The sequence below is a fragment of the Myxine glutinosa genome, chromosome 7 (assembly GCF_964187855.1).
Source record: "Myxine glutinosa chromosome 7, kmMyxGlut1.1, whole genome shotgun sequence".
Lineage (NCBI taxonomy): Eukaryota > Metazoa > Chordata > Myxini > Myxiniformes > Myxinidae > Myxine > Myxine glutinosa.
In genome coordinates this window covers 103,618,185-103,639,155 of record NC_136267.1, presented here as the reverse complement: position 1 = coordinate 103,639,155, position 20,971 = coordinate 103,618,185, and the positions used below count along the sequence as shown (strand labels likewise).

Sequence of the window (20,971 nt, the reverse complement as noted above, 5' to 3'; positions counted from 1 at the left end):
GTCATTGTCCTGCTGCAAGACCCATGACCTTTGACGGAGACCCAGCTTTCTGACACTGGATTGAACTTTGCGCTCCAAAATGCCTTGGTAATCTCCTGACTTCATGATGCAATGCACACATTCAAGGCACCCAGTGCCCGATGCAGCACAGCAACCCCAAAAATCACTGAACCTTCTCTATGTTTGACTGTAGGGAAGGTGTTCTTTTCTTTGAAGGCTTCATTTTGTTTTCTGTAAACATACAGATGATCTGCTTTACCAAAAAGCTCAAATTTAGTCTCATCTGTCCACAGGACATTCTCCCAGAAGGATTTTGGCTTGTTCAGATGTGTTTTGGCAAACTCCATTCGGGCTTTCTTACATCTCTCTCTCAGCAGTGGGGTCCTCCTGGGTCTCCGACCATAGAACCCCCTTTCATTGAGTTGGCGACGGATGGTGCGAGTTGAAACAGACGTACCTTGTGTCTGAAGGTCAGCTTGAATCTGTTTGGCAGTTGATCAAGGTGCTTTCTTCACTATTCGAACAATCCTTCGCTGCAATTTTCGATCAAGTGATCTCTTGCGGCCACGTCCAGGGAGGTTGGCTACAGTGCCATGTGCCTGAAACTTCCTCATACCATTGCGTATGGTGGACACAGGAACACCAAGGTCTCTGGAGATGGACTTGTAGCCTTGAGATTGCCCATGCATGGCTACAATCTTCTGTCTGACCTCCTCCAGACAATTCTCTGGTTTTCTTTCTTATCTCCATGCTCATTGTGGTTCACACAGTGACACAAAACAACAGAATGACTCCTTTTCTCTATTCAAACTGGTTGAATGAGTGATTTTTATATGGCAGGCACCTGCAACTCACCATAGGTGAGTTCAATTCCAAAGTAAATTGGAGTCACCTGCTTGAAATATAATTATTTCTAACAACTTCTAAAAGGTGCCAATAATATTGTCTGGGCCATTTTAGGATTTCTGTGTGAAATAAGCTAAGAATTTGTAATTTTTTCAGCTTTTTTTGTTTTGTTCCACTGCAAACCAAAGACATACATACTGTATGTGGACAACAAAAGATTTTTTTATTTCAACAATTTTTTGGAAGAAATGGTGCATTATTTGAAAAAAGTGCAAGGGTGCCAATATTTTTGGCCACTACTGTATGTACTGTCACGTCCTTACAAGGCTGATGGCATCGCAAATCAAGGGATTCAGAGACACAAAGCAGGCGTCCCAAAACAGCGGTTTATTCCCGGAAGTGATGACACAGGAAAAGCTCTCGGGATGCCCAACAGGTGGTGGAGCTCAGAAAAGGATATGACATCATAGAATGTTACAATTCCCTCCTTAAAGATCAATGCGCGTCAGCGCATGACATTTGCAGCTCGAACGCCTAATAGCATCCGATGGATCGGTAATGACACCGCTCACAGTGGGTTAAACATCCTCGACTGGAAAGCCATTGGTCGGGGACGTTTCTGGTAAGGGTTCTACAGGTGCAGGTGCAGGTACGAGGGGCGATAAAGGCACTCTCGGATGGCTGAACAGGTAGTGGTACAAATACAGATGGCTCTGCTGGTTTGGTATGAGGCAACCTGAGTTTATCAAGATGCTTCTGCTGAGGTCTACCATCAGAGAGCTTGACAAGGAAAATCAGACTACCAACACTCTCGATAATTACCCCAGACAACCACTTCTCACCAAGGCTGGCATTGAGAACAGACACAGGATAATCTTACTATAATTCACCAAATGTCTGTCCGTTCCCAGGTACCGTAAAAATGGCTGAACCAATCGCAACGATATTTTGGGTGGGTAATCCTGGGACCTCCTGGAGTAAAATAGGCTGTATTGTTTTTTCAATTTCAGCTTTGGACTCCAGTATTTTCAGGTTTGGACTCCCACATAACGTTATTGTCCCGGGTACCGCTAAAATGGCTGCACCGATCGCAACGATTTCCTGGAACTCCTGCAATAAAATCCTACGATTATTCACCAAAATAACATGACATGAAAATTAAAAACGGCTGAACAGTATTTCATGAACATTTCATTGCGGAATTGAGGAAAATCCTGATGAGTTACGAACCTGCTGCGAACGTGGAAATGGACAGATTACGGCAATGAGCTGGTCTGATAATATCCCAATACAACCGTCATTTAAAACAGTATTTTGTTAAAGTATCAATTGATGATTGGAATTGAGTGAATACAATTACGATTTTGAATTCGTAATTGTATTCACCCAACCATACAGAACTTCACATCAGAATTTAAATATTTGTTTATGTCACGAATGTTGTTAAAAGTTTATTTATTATATTAATCTTACTATAATTCACCAAATGTCTGTCCGTCTGTTCGAAGGTACCGCAAAAACGGCTCAACCGATCGAAACTATATTTTGTGTGGGTAATCCTGGGATCTCCAGGAGTAAAATAGGCTATTTCGTTTTTCCAATTTCAGCTTTGGTCTCCAGTATTCTCAGGTTTGGACTCCCGCATAACATTCACGTTCGCATAACGTTCATTGTGACGATGTTCTCATTGTGATGATGTATGTGTTCACGGCAGTGTTTGACGTGATGGTGTGAACGTCATTTCGTAATGTTTTTCGTTTCGTAATCCTTTAACGTTTAATGTTTAATGAACGTTTAATGCCCTTCGATGTCCGGGGCCGCATGTGCGCTACACTGGACGGGCCAGCGTGTACCTTGCCCTTCGCCGTCAGGCTCGGGTAAACCACTGAGCCCCATCCGTGATGGGGACTGGGGCTTGAGACAGTGTCCTTCATTAAAAGTATAATAAACGCTGTCTCCATCGATCTTGCCAAGGCTGTAACAGCCGTAACGTTTAATCTCTACATGAGAGAATTCCACATAGCTATTTGGGCGGTGAATATGCTAACAGATCGCTGTCTCCATCGATCGCTAACAGATCGCTGTCTCCATCGATCTTGCCAAGGCCGTAACAGCTATCGGCTTAAAATCCTTTTAACTGTTGATTTGGTACAGTTACACGTATCGGGAATTTGGTACACGTATCGGGAGTACATACGACATGGTGTTGGGCTAGCGGCTAGGGTGCCGGCTTAGGATCCTAGGATCCTGGGTTCGAATCTCGGTCGATCGCCGAATTAATGCCAGGGGGGTTGACTCAGCCTGTCATCCTTCCGAGGTCGGTTAATTGAGTACCAGTTCACTGGTAATTCCCTGTTTGTCGTTGAAGGCGGCAAAAAGGGTTGGCGTCAGGAAGGGCATCCGGCCGTAAAACATTGCTTCAAAAAGGGGACCAAAAAACAACAACTACCACGGTCCCCGAAAAGGCCAACCCCCGCTTTGCGGGGAAAAATGGCCTCTAAACGGTGGTTATACGACATAGCGATTGTGAACACGATTATCGATCACGATTCACGATCACGATCATCACGATCATCGTGTATCGATCACGATTTGAAACACGATGGAATAATATTTACCGATATGAACAGTGATGTGGCTTTTATTGAAATTCTAAAGATACTGTTTAGATTTTGATGATTTGCGTGTAATATGATTCAACGGATGATTATATGAATCATTTAAAATAAAATAAAAACCTTCAATTTCTGATATTTTCCCTTTTCATTTGGGCTTCCCAATTGAAGCCCCGCCCATAGGGCGGGTACCATTGCTAGTGCTATTTAATTTGTGATTGGGGTTATGTTGTTTGGAATGAAAAAAGAGATATCGAGTTCAAGTGAATGACGAAATGCCGTGACGGTTTCTACTTTCTAAACGTGAAATTCGCGGATCGCCATATGCAGATTCGCCATTGATTGGGTATGGAACAAACGTACCCGTTTGTTTGCGAACGGGTACGTTTTTCATGGAAGTCCTTCACGAACTTGCTGTCCATGTATGACGTGCGACTGAAGGTGCTACAGGAATGTGGAATTTATTGGTTTCATGCTTTAGCATTCACCGTTTCTGCATTGTCTGTTTGCTTCTGGCCTCACACCCGTGCATAGCACGGGTACCTCACTAGTTTCATTAATTTCACGATTCACAGACGTACGGTCGTGATCATCCTTCTGCTGGAATTTCTTCACTTCGACATTGGCCACCGTATCTGGGTGCACAAGTGACAACATTGTTTTTAACTCGCGGCCCATTAACTTTGATGCAGGAGAACGACCAGTAGCATGATGCGCTTGATGCGGTCATGTGCGATAACTCAATAGGACTCGGGCCAAGCGAGTTTGTATGGTCCCTTCCGTAACATGCTTTAGTCCACTCTTCACTATCTTAACGGCCCTCTCAGCCTGGCCATTGCTGGCAGGCTTGTATGGAGCAGAGGTATAATGCTTGATGCCATTTTGCTTGCAAAAGCTCAGGAACTCTACACTGGTATAAGATGAGCCGTTGTCCAATACAATGCAATCAGGAATACGATGAATGGCGAACATACTGAGTAAGGCTTCGATTGTAATGACCGAGCCTGTGGAGGGTACCACAACAACCTCAATCCACTTTGAGTGGGCATCAAGGAAGAACTTGCCGAAGAAGGGTCCAGCATGATCAATGTGTAACCTTGACCAAGGTTTAACTGGCCATGACCACATTTCTAGTGGTGCTTCTAGTGGTGACTTGGCATTAACCTGACATATGTGAGAATGACGTGTGCAGTCACGTGTACTCTGGCTATAGTTTTCATAGTGACCATCCCAGGGTGAGTATCATGTAGTTCTGACAATATTGTCTCACGTAGTTTAGGTGGGACGATGATACGACCCCCAAAGAAGGCAATCCACGTCAACTGACAACTTGTCCTTTCTGTTTAGATACGGTTTAGCTTCACTTGCACAAGATGACCAATCATGCGACAGGACACCGCGTCGGACATGCGATAATGTAGGATCGTCGCTCGTACCTCTTGCAATTTGCTTTGCAGCGACATGTGCTTTCTCATGAACAACTCATGTCATGTCTCATGAAAGACAGCAGATGAACAACATTACGAGGTAGAGGTGGTTCCTCAATGGTTTTCGGAAGCGGTAGACGACTCAATACGTCTGCACAATACATTTCACATCCTGGCCCTTGCACAAGATTGTCATAACCAGCAATGGTTAAAGCCCAACATTGTACCCGACCAGATGAAAATCGGTGAAACTGACTGCCTTATCCTCCCCCAACAGACCGAGGAGGGGTTTGTGGTCAGTTTACAATGTAGAATGTCGACCATAAAGGTACCAGTGCATTTTACCTACACCAAAAATGCAAGAAAGTGCCTCGCGGTAAACCTGGCCATACCGACATTCCGTACTTGACAGTTTCCACGATGCATATGCAACAGGTTGCAAAAGACCAGCATCATTGGTTTGCAATAGTGCACAACCTATTCCGTAAGATGATCTGTCACAGCTCAATGTGAGCTCTTTCGTAGGGTCGTAATGTACAAGCAATGGTGAAGTTCATAGCAGGGACTTTGTATCCCTGAAAGTCTTCTCTTGAGCAGAACCCCATTTCCAATGAACGCCTTTGTGCAACAAGATGTGCAACGGTTCCAAGACAGTACTCAGGGTTTGTAGCAAATTGGCAAAGTAGGTTAACATTCCGAGAATAGCCTGAAGCTCAGACACATTGGTAAGGAGCGGGAGCGTTCTTGATACCTTCCACTTTACCTGTTGAGGGCAAAATGTCTTTCCGCATGATGCGATGATCCAAGTACTCAACCTCAGATGAAGACACATTTCTCACGACAGAGACGAAAGCCTGCACTGGAGAGACGGCTTAGCACTTCATTCATGTTCTGGAGGTGTTCCTTGGCTGACCGACCGGTCACCAATACATCATCCTGAAACACAACTGTGCTGGGTATGGTTCTTAATAAGTTCTCCATTTTTCGCTGGAAAATAGGCATGGCAGACTGAATGCCAAAAGGGCATCGATTGTACATGCAATCCACGGTGTGTATTGATACAAGTGAAAGTTTTAGATTCGTCTGAAAGTTCCATTTGTGCATAAGCATTAGTCAGGTCTAACCTTGTAAATGTCTCACCTCCCATGAGAGCCGTGGACAGGTCTTTGGCCTTGGGCAGAGGATATCCATCCAGTTTTGAATGACGATTTATGGTAGTCTTGTAGTCCCCACAGATACGTAAGCTCCCATCAGCTTTCAGCACGGGTACAATTGGAGCAGCCTAGTCGGGAGTATTCAACTAGAGCGATGATTCCTTCATCCCGAAGACGATCGAGGTCCTGCTCAATTTTCGCTCACATTATGTATGGTACAGGTCTTGCCCTATGGAAAATAGGCCTAGCCTCAGCATTCACATGAATCTTAACCTTGGTGCCTTTAAAAGTGCCCACACCACCACAAAATAGATCAGGATACTTGTCGACAATCGATGCACTGCACTGGTGGACACACGGTTCACATTATGCCAGTTGAGTCTGATGACCTTTAACCAGTCTCTGCCAAACAAAGCTGGACCATTGCCCTTTGTGACAAGCAACGGTAAAGCGTGGGATGCACCATTGTACTCAACGGACACAATGGCTGAGCCGATCGCAGCCACAATTTCGCTGGTATATGTCTTCAGTTTAGTCAACACAGGTGTGATCTCTGGAACCCCACCCTGTGGATACAGCAAGGTGAACATGTCTTCACACATGATAGCTCTCGAAGCGCCAGTATCGGTCTCCATTTCCCCGGAGGAGTGATGTATTGTCACCGTCACAACAAACGAAGGTTCAGTATTCCTAGTGCCCACAGAGAAAACTGAATAATTATCACCTTCGACTGTGGTAGTGCTTGATGTGCTGTTGGCTACGTGATGCATGCGATCAGTTGGCTCTGTGTTGCCATTGTCGACATCGACATGGTGAGTGGAAGAAGTGGGTCTGGGACATCGGGCTTGCAGATGCCCCCTCTTCCCACAGGTGTGGCACATGAATTGTTTATAAAGACATTGGAATGCGCCAGCAGGTCATGCCGCCAGTCTTCTTGGGACAGTACGTCTCGTGAACAGAAGGAGGTGGAGAAATCCGACACTTCTCTTTGTAAGTTGTGACTCTGTGCACATCCTGGCATTGACCTTGTGATGACCCGTAGACTCTCATCAGCTTGCATACATGCAGTGGCAATGTCAGTAACCTTCTTGAGGTCTGGATCTTTCTCTGAGAGCAGTTTACGCAGGATGGAATTGCTGTTAATTTAAATCACAAAAAAGTCTCTCGGCATCTCGTCCAGTCTTGCGCCAAACTCACAGTGTTCAGTCAGACGTCTGAGATCAGCTATAAACTCACTCGTCAATTGGCCCTCGCTTCTTTGGTGTGTATCAAACTTGTACCTTGACACCATTTTCCCCGGCTTGGGTTTGTAGTGTCTCTGCACCAACTCAACCAGTGCAGCATATGACCTGTTGTGGGGTTTTTCGGGTGATAGGAGATCCTTCATCAAACTGTAGGTCTGGGATCCGCACACAGTCAGCAAAATAGCACAAGATGTCGAGGTGCATCATCAGCACCATGAATTCCATTGGCAACGTAATTCTCGTCCAGTCTCTCGCAAAAATCAACCCAGTCATCTGAACTCGGATTGAATTCACTTAAAATCCCAATCCCGGGACTGCCATCGTGAAAATAAAACACCACACATGAGCTCGAACACACAGTCCAGCTCCTCAGCACCACTGTAAAGTCCTTACGAGACTGATGGCATCGCAAATTGAGGGATTCAGAGACACAAAGCAAGCGTCCAAACAGCGGTTTATTCCTGGATGTGATGACACAGGAAATGATCTTGGGACGCCCAACAGGTGGTGGAGCCCCAGAAAAGGATATGACATCATAGTATGTTACACATACATGCATACACCTACACACCGGGCGGGCCCTATGGGCCATGCCATAAAAATGAATATAAAATTGAAAATTACGTCAACTGGAGTAGAAATTTTGAAAAAGCAACTGTGAAAAAATTAAACAGATCTTAAAATAGAGACTGATAAGGCAGTGCAAATTTTAAAGGCCGATAGTTTCACGATATTGGACCATAACTAAAATGCATGATCAATAATCAAAAGTCTTCAGCTTGGTGTAGGGAACAACTAAAAACTTCCTGGTGCTAAAGTAGCTTCTTTGCCGGGGGATGTAAGGTGTACTTAATCTGATGTATAGACAGGAACCAATTTATGCATATCTTCAAAGCCATAAAGGTTATGAGTGGAATTTTAAAACCATTGATGGACTGGAAGTCAGGGAAGTGACTTGAGAATTGGAGCAATGTGATCAAATTTCCAAGTCTGAACCATGAGTCTGGCTGCTGTATTCTGCATGTTGTTGCAAAAGTCTGAGAGAAGAACCAGACTGTATCGAAAGCTCGAGATATATAAAGAGAGTCGGCCCCGATCTGATGTCTGACATTGAGGGCTTCCATCCATTGTTGGGAGAGTAGAAGCAGAATGTCGAAGGTGTAGTGACCAGGTTTGAATACAAATTATTAATGATCTGAGATGAGATTGTTGGAGAAAAGGAAAGATTTTATGTCAACTGTGATGATGGATTCCATGACCTTGCTGTAGATTGGGAGTAAGCTGATTGGTCTTTTGTTAAGGGGATCATTTTTTGCAACTTTTTTAGGCCATCTCATCTCGATTTATCGAAGAGATTAACTTATAAAATGGGTAGTGATGTCCGGATGTCTGTCCGTCAATCCGTCTGGTCGTCCGTTAACTTTCTGCTATTTTTGCTAATTCTCCCTTATCACTCGGATGCCTGGTGTTGGCTTAGCGGTTAGTGTGCCGGCTTGGGATCCTGGGATCCTGGGTTCGAATCCCAATGGATCCCTGAATTAACGCCAGGGGGGTTGACTCAGCCTGTCATCCTTCCGAGGTCGGCAAATTGAGTACCAGTTCACTGGTAATTCCCTGTGTGTCACAAGAGGCGACTAACAGGGTTGGCGGCAGGAAGGGCATCTGGCCATAAAACGTTGCTTAAAAAAGGGGACCACGGTGCCCGAAAAAGGCCAACCCCTGCTCTGCGGGGAAAAATGGCCTTGAAAGGTGGTCCTTTCCCTTATCACTTGGCTGATTGGCTGATCAGCTTGGCTTGGCTGATCTCTGTACCCACCATACCCAGTCGTACCCAGCTGCTCCTGGACTCTGTGTCCTTTCCTCCTGACAAGGTGGAAAAGTTTCTGTCAACCCTCGACTCTAATTCTGCAACTGGACCTGACGGCATCAGCCCACGGGTCTTAAAATCCTGTTCTTCCGCTCTTTCACTCCCTCTGTCTGTTCTCTTCACCCTCTCTTTTGCTCAAGGTCATCTGCCATCTGCTTGGAAATCTGCCAACATCACCGCTTTGCACAAAAAAGGTGCAAAAACAGATCCCAGCAACTACAGACCAATCAGCCTTCTCCCAATTATCAGCAAAGTCACGGAATCCATCATTGCTTCAGAAATGAAATCTTTCCTCTTCTCCAATGGCTTGATCTCTGATCATCAATTTGGTTTCAGACCTGGTCACTCTACTCTGGACATGCTGCTTCTGCTTTCTCAACAATGGATGGAGGTCCTCAATGCCAAACAGGAAATTAGAGCTGTCTCCCTTGACATCACGTGCCTTCGATACGGTCTGGCACCCCGCTCTGCTCACCAAACTCTCCTCTTTTGGTATCCATGGAAATCTCCACGCATGGCTGGCGGACTTCCTCTCTAGTCGTAGTCAACGTGTGGCCCTGAATGGGTTTCTCTCATCTCCTCTTCCTGTTCAGGCTGGAGTTCCCCAAGGCAGTGTTCTGGGCCCTGTGCTTTTTCCGGTCTTCACCAATGATCTCTCTGACTCTCTTGAAAATCCTCTCTATCTCTTCGCTGATGACTCCACTCTCTGCCGCTCCATTTCTCATCCCTCAGATCGGCAGTCTGCAGCCTCCTCACTCTCTGCAGACCTGGACAAAATCACAGACTGGGCAAACAAGTGGAACATGTCTTTCAATCCTGACAAATCTCACACTCTTACGATGTCTCTCCAAAAAGACCGACTGGACAACCCTCCCATCCACTTTCTGAATAATCCTCTCCAAGAAGTTCTGTCACTCAAGCTTTTGGGTCTCACTATCTGCCATGATCTTTCCTGGGAAAACCACATTTCAAATCTGGCCTCCAAAGCCAGTCGCCGACTGGGCATCCTCCGTCGTGCGAAGTCCTTCCTTGGCACACCTGAGCTCCTCACCACATACAAGGCTTTCATCCGCAGCTCAATGGAATACTGCTCTCCCCTCTGGGCTGGTGCTCCTGCCTCACACCTAGCTCGTCTTCACGCTGTTGAAACCAAAGCATTCAGAATCATTGGAATCTCCCGCGATGAAGCTAACTCCAAGGGCCTCTCACTCACTCACCGCAGGCAGGTTGGTGGTCTTTCCGTCTTCTACCGACTCCTCTCTAGCCTTGCCCCCCCAGCTCTCTCTGGGCTCTGTCCCGCAAATATTCCTACAGGTCACACAAGATCTGCCTGCAACCCTCTTATGGTTAAACTGCCAAAATCAAGACTCTCTGCTCACCTTCACTCCCTCATTCCTCTTTTCTCCCACCTCTGGAACAAACTCCCTCACTCTCTTCAATCCCACTCCACCCTCCAGGTCTTTAAAACAGCTGTTCACCACCATCTCTTATCTTCCCCCATCCAAAACCTTGATCTTTTCTGCCCCCGCTAATTTCACCCCAATTCCACTTTTTCACAATTCCACGATTCCAATTCCACAATTCCACTTTTTTGAATTACCAACTTCTGTCCTGGAAGTCCTTGGTGTCCTTCCCCCCCTTCCCACGCCTTCTCCCCCCAAGCCCTCTCCCTCCCACACATCTCCCTGTTCTCAAATGTTGTGTGCTCTCAAGTGTTTGTGTGCTTCCCCTTCTCTCCCCATCTTGTCTTCCGCTTCCTCTTTTTATATATTTTGTTTGTCTGGTTGATTTGTTTGTGAAGTAAATGTCAGCTCTTTCACGAGCCTCGATTCAGTATTCAAAAAAAAAAAAAAAAAATTGTTCTGAAACTTGACACATGAATACAAGACAGGAATATAGCCCGCACAATCACTCGGTCTTAGTGTTTTCGATTTCGGATAATTTGGGCTCCCAGTTGTGGGGTTAACCCCCCAAACTTCGGATCCCTACTCATCCCTTGTTTACCAACCGATTGCTCGGAAACCGGATGCATCCCTTCTACTTGATGGTTTGCATGATCGCTCGGTCTTAGATTTTTCGATTTCGGATCAGGGGGCACCCAGGGGGTTCCACCAAATCAGCAGAGGTCTGAATTACAATCTTAAGAGATGACCGTCAGCCCAATCAAGGCTAGTTTTTGTGTAATGCTGTGATGTTGGCTGACTTTCAAGCAGATGGAAGATGACTGAGGGTAAATTATAGGTCGAAAAGGGCAGAGAGAGGAAGTGCAAGAGCAGCAGAGCAAATTTTTAGAACTCGTGAGCTGATTCTGTCCAGTGCAGTTGCAGAGTCAGAGTCGAAGGTTGCCAGAATGAATAAAATTGGAGGCTGGTGACCTAACTGGAGGGGTTAGATCACCAGAGAAAACAAAGACCGACATGTAAATTTTTCTGTCATGTTTTTGTAATTCACTGAAGTTGTCATTACGTATTGTTACGTGCTCCTCCCCAAACCCCGGTCACGGTGTACCTCCGAGCCCCGAGAGGAATCACGGCAGAAAGATGTGTTATTCTGTATGTGAAAGATCAATGGTGAAACCACACCAATGGTTACCAACAAACAAGTATTGTATTAAGGTCACACAAGAATAACAGTACAATAAAAATAGTAATCAATTGTACAACCAATATATATCTCCTATGATGGTACCATCAGTTTCGTACAAGGTAACTAACTCACTGTGCTCCAAGTGAGTGAAAAAAGAACATTCCCAATGTCTCTATTCCGGCATCAAGCCAAAGTCGATCCGCTCCAGTGATCGTCAGAACGATGTCGTATCGAGACCAGAATCCCGCTCGGTTGACAGTCACACTGCCAAAGATGGGCAAAGGTACCCTCAAAAGGCGACTGGGAAATCACACCTTCGGGTATGGACGTTCCACGGCTCCCAATCGGCGAACCTCAATTTCCCACTGTATAGCCATGTTACACACACACACCAGATTAACGTCTGGATGCGGTGAAAATGGTTGAAGCGAGGCGAAAAACCTGGAGCGATGCGAAAATCGGGCGCGAGTCAAAATGGCCAACGGCCTGTTCTCGAGACGTAATGGCACTCCAACGATTCTCTTCGGAATCGACCGCAAAACCTGTCACGCAAGTTTATCTGTCACAGCGATAACAACTCTGTCACAGGAATCCCTTTCCCAGGAAACCCAAAGTTCACTCGTGACCCTTGTTAGCCAACGTTTGCTCAAGACCTCGAAGCAGCTTGGCTTTCTTCTCCGACTCACACGCTCTGCCTCTTTTCCTCTTCTTCCTCTTCGTCTTCGTCCGTTTCCAGTTTCTTTTGAAACATTAACTTTTTTTACCTTCTGAAAATAGTAATCTCTATTTCACTTAAACGATAACAATAATAGTACATGGAAGCAAAAATGTTTACAGTGGATGAAAACCACAACAACGGAAGTGACGAATCCGTAACAGTATACATAAATTAATCTGGCCATACATTTCAAAGAATGCTCATCGGTTGTAGCAGTTTCTTTATGCTCTTTGGTGAACAAAAAATATATATATATTGCATATTCTTACAATTTTATGTTTCACATTCAAATAATTTGTAAATTTGTACTGCTATACTTTCTGTTTCAGGTTCTTGGGAAACATTGGTATTGGAGACAAGAGAAGAAACGAGTCGTGATGGCACAGGACATACTGCAGTAACGGAAATCCCTCCACACTTGCAGAGAGCACTTGACCCTGTTCTGCTTGCTGTCATTGTGGTTTGCAGTGTGGGTGTAACACTGGGCATTGTGTGTGCCTCGGTGCTCCTTTATCGGTCATGTCAGCCTGGACACACGATTGGAACTGCAAGATCATCATCAGGAATTTGAGGAAACCTGCACGTGCTTCCTCCCCCAACTCGAGATGCATACGACTTTGAGCTCTGTGGAAACGGGAATGGGTTGATTATTGCCGGCACGGCCATGAGCACCAACACCAATGGACAACTTGTTGAAGTGTGAGCACACCAGCATCAATAGTTGAACTACATTCTCTTGTGATGTAATACATTCAAGAGAGGCACATTTGGATAAGTCACTGACCCAAATAGCCAGACTTATTACTTGAACATGTACAGTTCCTGTATTGCTGTACAAACATTCAATGTGGTCCCGTATTAATGTTGAGTTGCTGGAAACTTTACCGCTTTATCCAGTTTTCAAAATATTTATCGTCAACACTGTCCCCAAATGAGGTCAGTTGGCCCTGCTTATAAACCTTTCCTGAGACATCAGCAAAGGGTTCCACAGCTTGTTTGTGTTCTTAAGAGCAAATTAATTGGAATTTGTCATCTGAAAAACCATCTCATGGTCTTCAGCTAATTGTTATTTTGGATTCGAGTTATAAAATGTAGGCTAAGCAACCTCATCTGCGCATGCAAGAAATTATAAATGACAATGAATGTTACAGGATGATGGCCAAAGCTTTATTGTTAGTATTTATGTCTTGTACTTTCCTTCAATGAATTTGTTTGTTATGGGGCCGTCTGCTGATATCTGGATGTGGATTCATTTTTGACACTGGCTCGACCAGCATTCCTATGCATTCCACTCAGGTTTATGATAACTGAGACGCTCGTTTGTGGAGAATAGCCCAACCAATTTATTTTATTTATTTATATTTCTGCATCAGATCTCGTTGGTGCATTTAAAAACAAGCCTCCTCTATATCCGCATTGTTTGATGTAACAAAATCGTTTGAAAGCGGGATTGGGAGAGAGCAACAATAAGTTACGCAAAATGTGATGAGTTGAAGTGGGGGTATCTGTCATAGGTAATGAGTTATTTAAAGGAGGTAACCAACACTCATATCATACTCACACAATGCTTTATAAAGGCTGAACCGAGGAAGGGCAAAATTATTTGTTTGGAGTCAGCTGGTTTTTAAGAAAATTATTATGTGACAAGTGATTATTATATTACAGAGGCATATGTATATGGTGGGAAATCAAACCGTTGCTATTGTGACAGATAACATAATTTTCTTTGAATTGCTTTTTTAAATTTTTCAACATTGTCTTGCTTGTCCACAAATTCCAAGAACACTGTGATCATCTCCTTACAACCATCAGAACGGTTCCAACAACGCTCTTCCTTCAACTTGAGGAGCAGGTCTGAGGGAGCAAAAATTTGGTGAATTTGCTGGATGCGGAAGCAGTTCAAAGCCACAGTTGGCCATTACAACGAGGGCTGTCTGGGATTCTTATTCTTATTATTTTGTATGCAGCAGGCTATGCAGCTGATGAAATGCCCACTGTAGGTTGGGGCAGGAATTTGGAATTTGTTGACGGTGTCAGCGATAGCTTGCCTCCTCTTCATGAAGGACACCATGGGATCTTTAACGTCCACCAACTAATGCTGGCAGATGGGATGCCAGTCTAACGTCCATCTGAGGGACGGCGCACACATTGATGCCTTGCCCTGCCTGCAAAATACCAGGATGAGTTTGTAGCTGGGCCGAGATTCAAACCCTGGCTAGATGGCTCAGAGGCGAGTGTGCACCTGGAGGCCACCCTGCCAGCCCTGCTGTGTGGGATGATATATATAGTCATGGAGAAGCAGCAATCGACTCAACTTTCTCCGGCATTTGTTCTTAGTGGTGTCTCACAACCATCGCAGTTCATCAGCATCCTCCCCATATATGGTCTTGACTTTAGGGAAGTAGTCACTCATGATCACCACCTCATTGTCTCAGAAACACAGGCAGATGATGAGTTTATGTGCTTTCACGACATGCATGCTGCTCATAGGTCACAGGATCAATGTGGTGAACCCATGACTTGATCTAAGTCAAAATCCTGCTCATAAAATTGTCAGGGTTCCTTTGAAATCACTGAAGAAGTTCCTTGGAAATTTCAAGTCATGCTCTCTTCTGATCAGCAGTCAATATTCTGGACACTCTTCTGGTTGAAACATTATTCATGCCCAATGCTTCAATGAGGATTCAGTGCACTGACTCAGTGCCTATTGCCAAATGTCTCAGCTATACTTGACTCTTTATCGTCTGTCATTCATCAAAATTTTATTGACTGCATGAATTTTGTTATGTTGTTATGGCCTCTTTAGGACATCATGACCATGTCTCATTCTTGGTGCTGGTTCTTCCTTCCATAAATTCAGCTGCCCATTTTTTTTTTTTACTGTGGCATATGAACGCATATCATCCCCAGTATTACTACCATGTCCTCATGGATTTACTTTGGGGTAAACTCTCTCGTACGGACGTATTTGATCCTTGCTCCCATTTTGGTCTTCTTTATTTTTCAAAACTCCATTCAGACTCACGTTGATACGTTTGTATTCATGGACATAATTCCCAGCAAACAAACAAATTTTTATTTTATTTTATACAAATGAACACCTCGAAACATGAGGACTTTGATCTGTGAAATTGGTGCATCTCCAACATATTGTGAAATATATCTGACGAGGTATTTCTCTGAACACCTCTCATAGCACCATGAGTTGTTATCACTCTCAACATCAGCACTCTGAACACCATGTCAACAATTTTCATTTTTAGTGCATTTACATCCACAAACGTCAACAAAAAAGGAAATGCATCCACTCTTTGTCAAGGAATTCCAAAGTGCCCTTGGGCAAATATGCAGATACTCACCGAGTGAGCGTGCTCCATCTGGGATGAGTGCCACCAGAATATGCTAACTTATCTCAACCAGAGCTAAATGTGCACTGAAACATCCTACCTGCTTGCAAAGAGTCAATAAAATGAAATCATAATGCTTGACTTGGGACTTGTGAGCCCTTTATGTATAAATGGCATAAACTGTGCGTTATGTATTTGTACCCCCTTCGTCTGTACTACATTTATGTTTTGTAATTCACATTGTCACTGATAAATTAAGTGTGAGCATGATTCAGGACTGGAATGACTAACACGTAAATAACGCCATTGCATATTGAGACTGTGCCAGATATAAAAATAGCAAATCCCATGCCTGCTCATCAATCGTGGAGAATGATATTGTTTGAAAGAATGTTCACTAACATTGTGCTGCAGCATCTTACATTTTCTAAAACATATCAGAAATTATGTCATTCTTGCTTGAAAATGACTACTATGTCTTGTCTGAAGAAGGATAACATTGTCTTGTGTCATTAAACCTCATTTATTCACATCAATATTTAGTCTGCTGATTACTTTAGCAAGAGCACTTTGCCTTTTCCGAATGTTTCGTGCATCACTGTAATCTCAAGTTGAGTAATGAGCCTTCATGGTAGATTAAAATTAAACGATTTCATGTTGAGTCTCAGGTGCTCAAAGATGAGTGAATCACATATTGTATAAACGAGCAAAGGTACCTGCCCTAAGGGCGGGGCTTCAATTGGGAGGCCCAAATGAAAAGGCAAAATATCAGAAATTGAAGGCTTTTTTTATTTTAAACGATTTATATAAACATCCGTTAAATCATATCACACGCAAATCATGAAAATCTAAACAGTATTTGTAGACAAATCGTTTAGGCAATGGGCTCTCCAATATTCCATGTGCTCACGGTTTGAATTACGTAACGTAACGTTTGTGACGATGTTTTCATTGTGACGATGTTTGTGTTCACGGCAGTGTTTGATGTGACTGTGTGAACGTAATTTTGTAATGTTTTTTGTTTTTATTTTCGTAATCGTTTAATGAATGTTTAATGAGCGTAAGAATAATGTTTAATGATCATTAAATGAATGTAATGAATAATGCCATGGCGTCGCATTGGCAGCAGTGACAATATAGAAATGTTTGCCAAGAACTTCAAAGAGAGAAAAGGAACTTTTATCAGCAATGTCGTCTATCCTGAAGTTCTAAGCTGAAGAAGAGGTACAAAATCATTCCATTTTTTTTCCTAAAGAAAAGCGTACAGTTGATATCACTAATCACGATTTGAAACACGAGGGAATAATATTTACCGATATGAACAGTGATGTGGTTTTTTTTATTGAAATTCTAAAAATACTGTTTAGATTTTGATGATTTGCGTGTGATATTTATCGGATGTTTATAATAAATCGCACCTCCCAATTGAAGCCCCACCCTTAGGGTGGGTACCGTTGCTAGTAATATATAATGGCGATACAACAATTTTTACCGCTTTGCTTTGAAGAACGGGAATGAAGGGGGAGGAGTGTGTTAATATGTCTGGTTGAAGGCTTTGGGTGGTGAGGGGGCTTGAAGCCGGATTTTAATCTTACAGCCGCCATGTTGGTGCTTGCCGTCACTGCGATACGAAGTGAAAGACGCCTCAGAGCTGTCACATTCACAATCACTATGTCGTATGTACTCCCGATACGTGTTTCCTTCATTGTAAACACTACCAAGTCAACAGTTAAAAGGATTTTGAGCCGATAGGTGTTATGGCCTTGGCAAGATCGATGGAGACAGCGATCTGTTAGCTTATCCGATTCGATTCGGTTGTTGGAGTCCGATCGGTGCAGCCGTGCAGCGATCGGTGCAACCGTTTGTGCGGCACCCGGGAAAATAACGTTATGCGGCAGTCCAACCCTGAAAATGCTGGAGGCCATAGCTGAAATTGGAAAAACAATATAACCTATTTTACTCCAAGATATCCCAGGATTACTCACCCAAAATATTGTTGCAATCGGTTCAGCCGTTTTTGCAGTACCTTCGAACGGACAGACGGACGGACATTTGGTGAATTATAGTAAGATAAGTACATGGCCAATTGCCATGGTTACAAATACATACATTTGAACAATGTGTGTGTCACACAGTTTCCTCAATAAGTATTTCCCTGCTTATATTGTTTTATATATCACGTCACACAACATATATTTTGTCATTCACATTTAAAAAATCACGATGACCTATTTAATAACTTAAGTTGTAAAGCAAAATGTAAGAAAGAAAACTTGGTTCAGTCATTTAGTACATTAAATAAAATTTTTGATAATTCTTTTTCAACAATCGACGCCAAAAATGATGCTTTTTGTTGAACTACAAATTATTTTGTGATTCGTATATATATTCATGTTTCCTAATGTCCTTACCCTCTATTTAATATGCGTAAAAGTCCCTCTATTACCATTCAAAGTTTTAAACTAGAACAGCACTCATAGAGTACATCGTCTCGCCTCACGCACTCATTCTTAACAAAAAAATAATCGTTAACTGAACACTACTATTATGGCCCATGCACTCGTGTCATCCATGCACCCTATCATGTCACGTACATTGCCATTATCTGTAGCTTTATTGATTATTAATTATTAGGATATTTAACGACCACTTTTGTGCAAATTAAGGCTAAATTGTTAGTGATGTTAGTGATTGTTAGTGGTGTTAGTGATTGTAAGTGTGTGTTAGTGTAAAGTTAGGGATGGATTTGGACGAAACTTGTTTGACAGGTTATGTGTGTGACGAGGAAGAATCGATTCAATTTTGGTGAAGATCCGGATCCGGATCCGGCTAGTAGAATTTTAAAAGTGATTCCTCATCATTGAGTGATATGGCCGACCAGGTGGAGGTGTGCTCTCTACTGTGTGCCGTTCTAGTTTCTTGATGTATTAATGGTATCATCATCATCACAATCATCACACTAAAATACGCCATTTGGTGTGTGTCCGTCTGTCTGATGATTTTTTGACCGCGATACATTCCGTAGTTACTTATTCAATCTCAACCAAACTTGACAGGATGACTAGGGATTACGCAATGAAGGTTGTAGCGCATTCAATTGTCCCCCCCCCCTCCCCAAGGGGGTTTTCTCCCCCGAGTGGGGTTTCCCCACCATTGCCGTCAATGGGGTTGCATGTTGAGGTGTATATCAATGTTAAATTACCTTTATCGTGGCGTTATTCCGGAAGAAGAAGATTTATCGTGGCGTTTTTCCAAAGACGCTTTTATTAACAAAATTAACTAGAACGGGCACTCGGTAGAGCGCATACCTTCGCCGCAGCTACTGTTCTGTACTTGGCATGGGAGTGTAGGGAACAGAACAGTGAACAGTTTGGTGCTGATTTCATGCAAATCGGATAAGAATTGACCGAGTTATTACAAAAAACGCACATTTTGCAAGGTCGTGACCCCCCTGACCTTTGACCCCCAACCGCTAACAAGGGTAATGTCTTCACTGGGTCATGTATATCACAAGATCGGGCATTGAATTCTGAACATTTTGGCATTAGTTGCATGCCAATTGGATAAAAATTGACCGCGCTATGGTAAAAATACGATTTTGACCTTTTCGTGACCTTGACCTTGACCTTTGACCCGATTGCTCCCAAAATCTAATCAAATGTGTCCCGTATAATAACCAATCATCCCACCAAATTTCATGCAATTCGGTTGAATACTTTTTGAGTTATGCGAATAACATACACACACACACACACAGACATACAAATAAATACACAGCGATCAAAACATAACCTTCCGCTTTTGCGAAGGTAACAACTGCTAGGCACTCCTGGTAAAGCATAGTAAACAACTGGTAGGCAGGCCTAGTAAAGCATAGTAAACAACTGGTAGGCACTCCTAGTAAAGCATAGTAAACAACTGGTCGGCATGCCTAGTAAAGCATAGTAAACAAATGGTAGGCACGCCTAGTAAAGCATAGTAAATAAACAAGGGTTATGACGTCAGAGTGTCATGTCGCATATCACAAGATTGGGCATTGAATTCTGAACATTTTGGCATTAGTTTCATACAAATTGGACACAAATTGACCGCGCTATGGTAAAAAGACGATTTTGACCTTTTCATGACCTTGACCTTGACCTTTGACCCGATCGATTCCAAAATCTAATCAAATGGTTCCCGGATAATAACCTATCATCCCACCAAATTTCATGCGAATCGGTTGAATACTTTTTGAGTTATGCGAATAACATACACACACACACACAGACATACAAATAAATACACAGCGATCAAAACATAACCTTCCGCTTTTGCGAAGGTAATAAATACACAGCGATCAAAACATAACCTTCCGCTTTTGCGAAGGTAATTAACCTGAAATTGCAGACAGAATTATTTATTTTATCTGAGAAGCTAAACGAATCTTCTTCTTCTTTAGTACCTCAAACTTTATGTGAAATGCGATCGATTTTTAAAAATCAGAATTTGAGCAAATCTGTTTCATTCGTCTGTTAATATGCCTCCCCGATTGACAAATCTGCAATTTGAATTTCATTTGAGGTTGAAATGATTGCGGGAGATCGCGTTATAGTGATGACGTCTTGGATGGACATCCTCTTCTTCAGTCGCTCATAACTTTGAGTGAAATACGATCGAGTTAAAAATAGTCAGAATTTGAGCAAATCTGTTTCATTCGTTTGTTAATATGCCTCATCTATTGTCAAATCTGCAATTATAATTTTTTTTGAGGTTGAAATGATCGCGGGAGATCGCGTTATAGTGATGACGTCCTGGATGGACATCTTCTTCTTCAGTCGCTCATAACTTTGAGTGAAATACGATCGAGTTAAAAATAGTCAGAATTTGAGCAAATCTGTTTCCCAAAATCTAATCAAATGTGTCCCGTATAATAACCAATCATCCCACCAAATTTCATGCAATTCGGTTGAATACTTTTTGAGTTATGCGATTAACATACACACACACAGACACAAATAAATACACAGCGATCAAAACATAACCTTCCGCTTTTGCGAAGGTAATGATAATCGCATATTATTAATGTCATTACAAAACAATACGAATACTAATAATGTCTCACTTCCCCAAGGCGTTTTTCCTGCAGTGATAACGTGTGTAAATGGCTGATCTTACTATTAAAGTA

The 20,971-nt window shown here is 43.1% G+C and overlaps 1 protein-coding gene across 1 annotated transcript in view; it reads left to right on the top strand.

Moving 5' to 3' along the window:
* Window positions 1–16,340, top strand: part of LOC137431612 (neuropilin-2-like) — a 350,182-nt gene extending 333,842 nt beyond the window's left edge. The window contains exon 17 of the mRNA XM_068123132.2: window positions 12,787–16,340. Within this exon, the coding sequence (XP_067979233.2) occupies window positions 12,787–13,028 (242 nt within the window). The 3' untranslated portion in view covers window positions 13,029–16,340. The remainder of the gene's footprint in view (window positions 1–12,786) is intronic.
* Window positions 16,341–20,971: the final 4,631 nt, after the last annotated feature.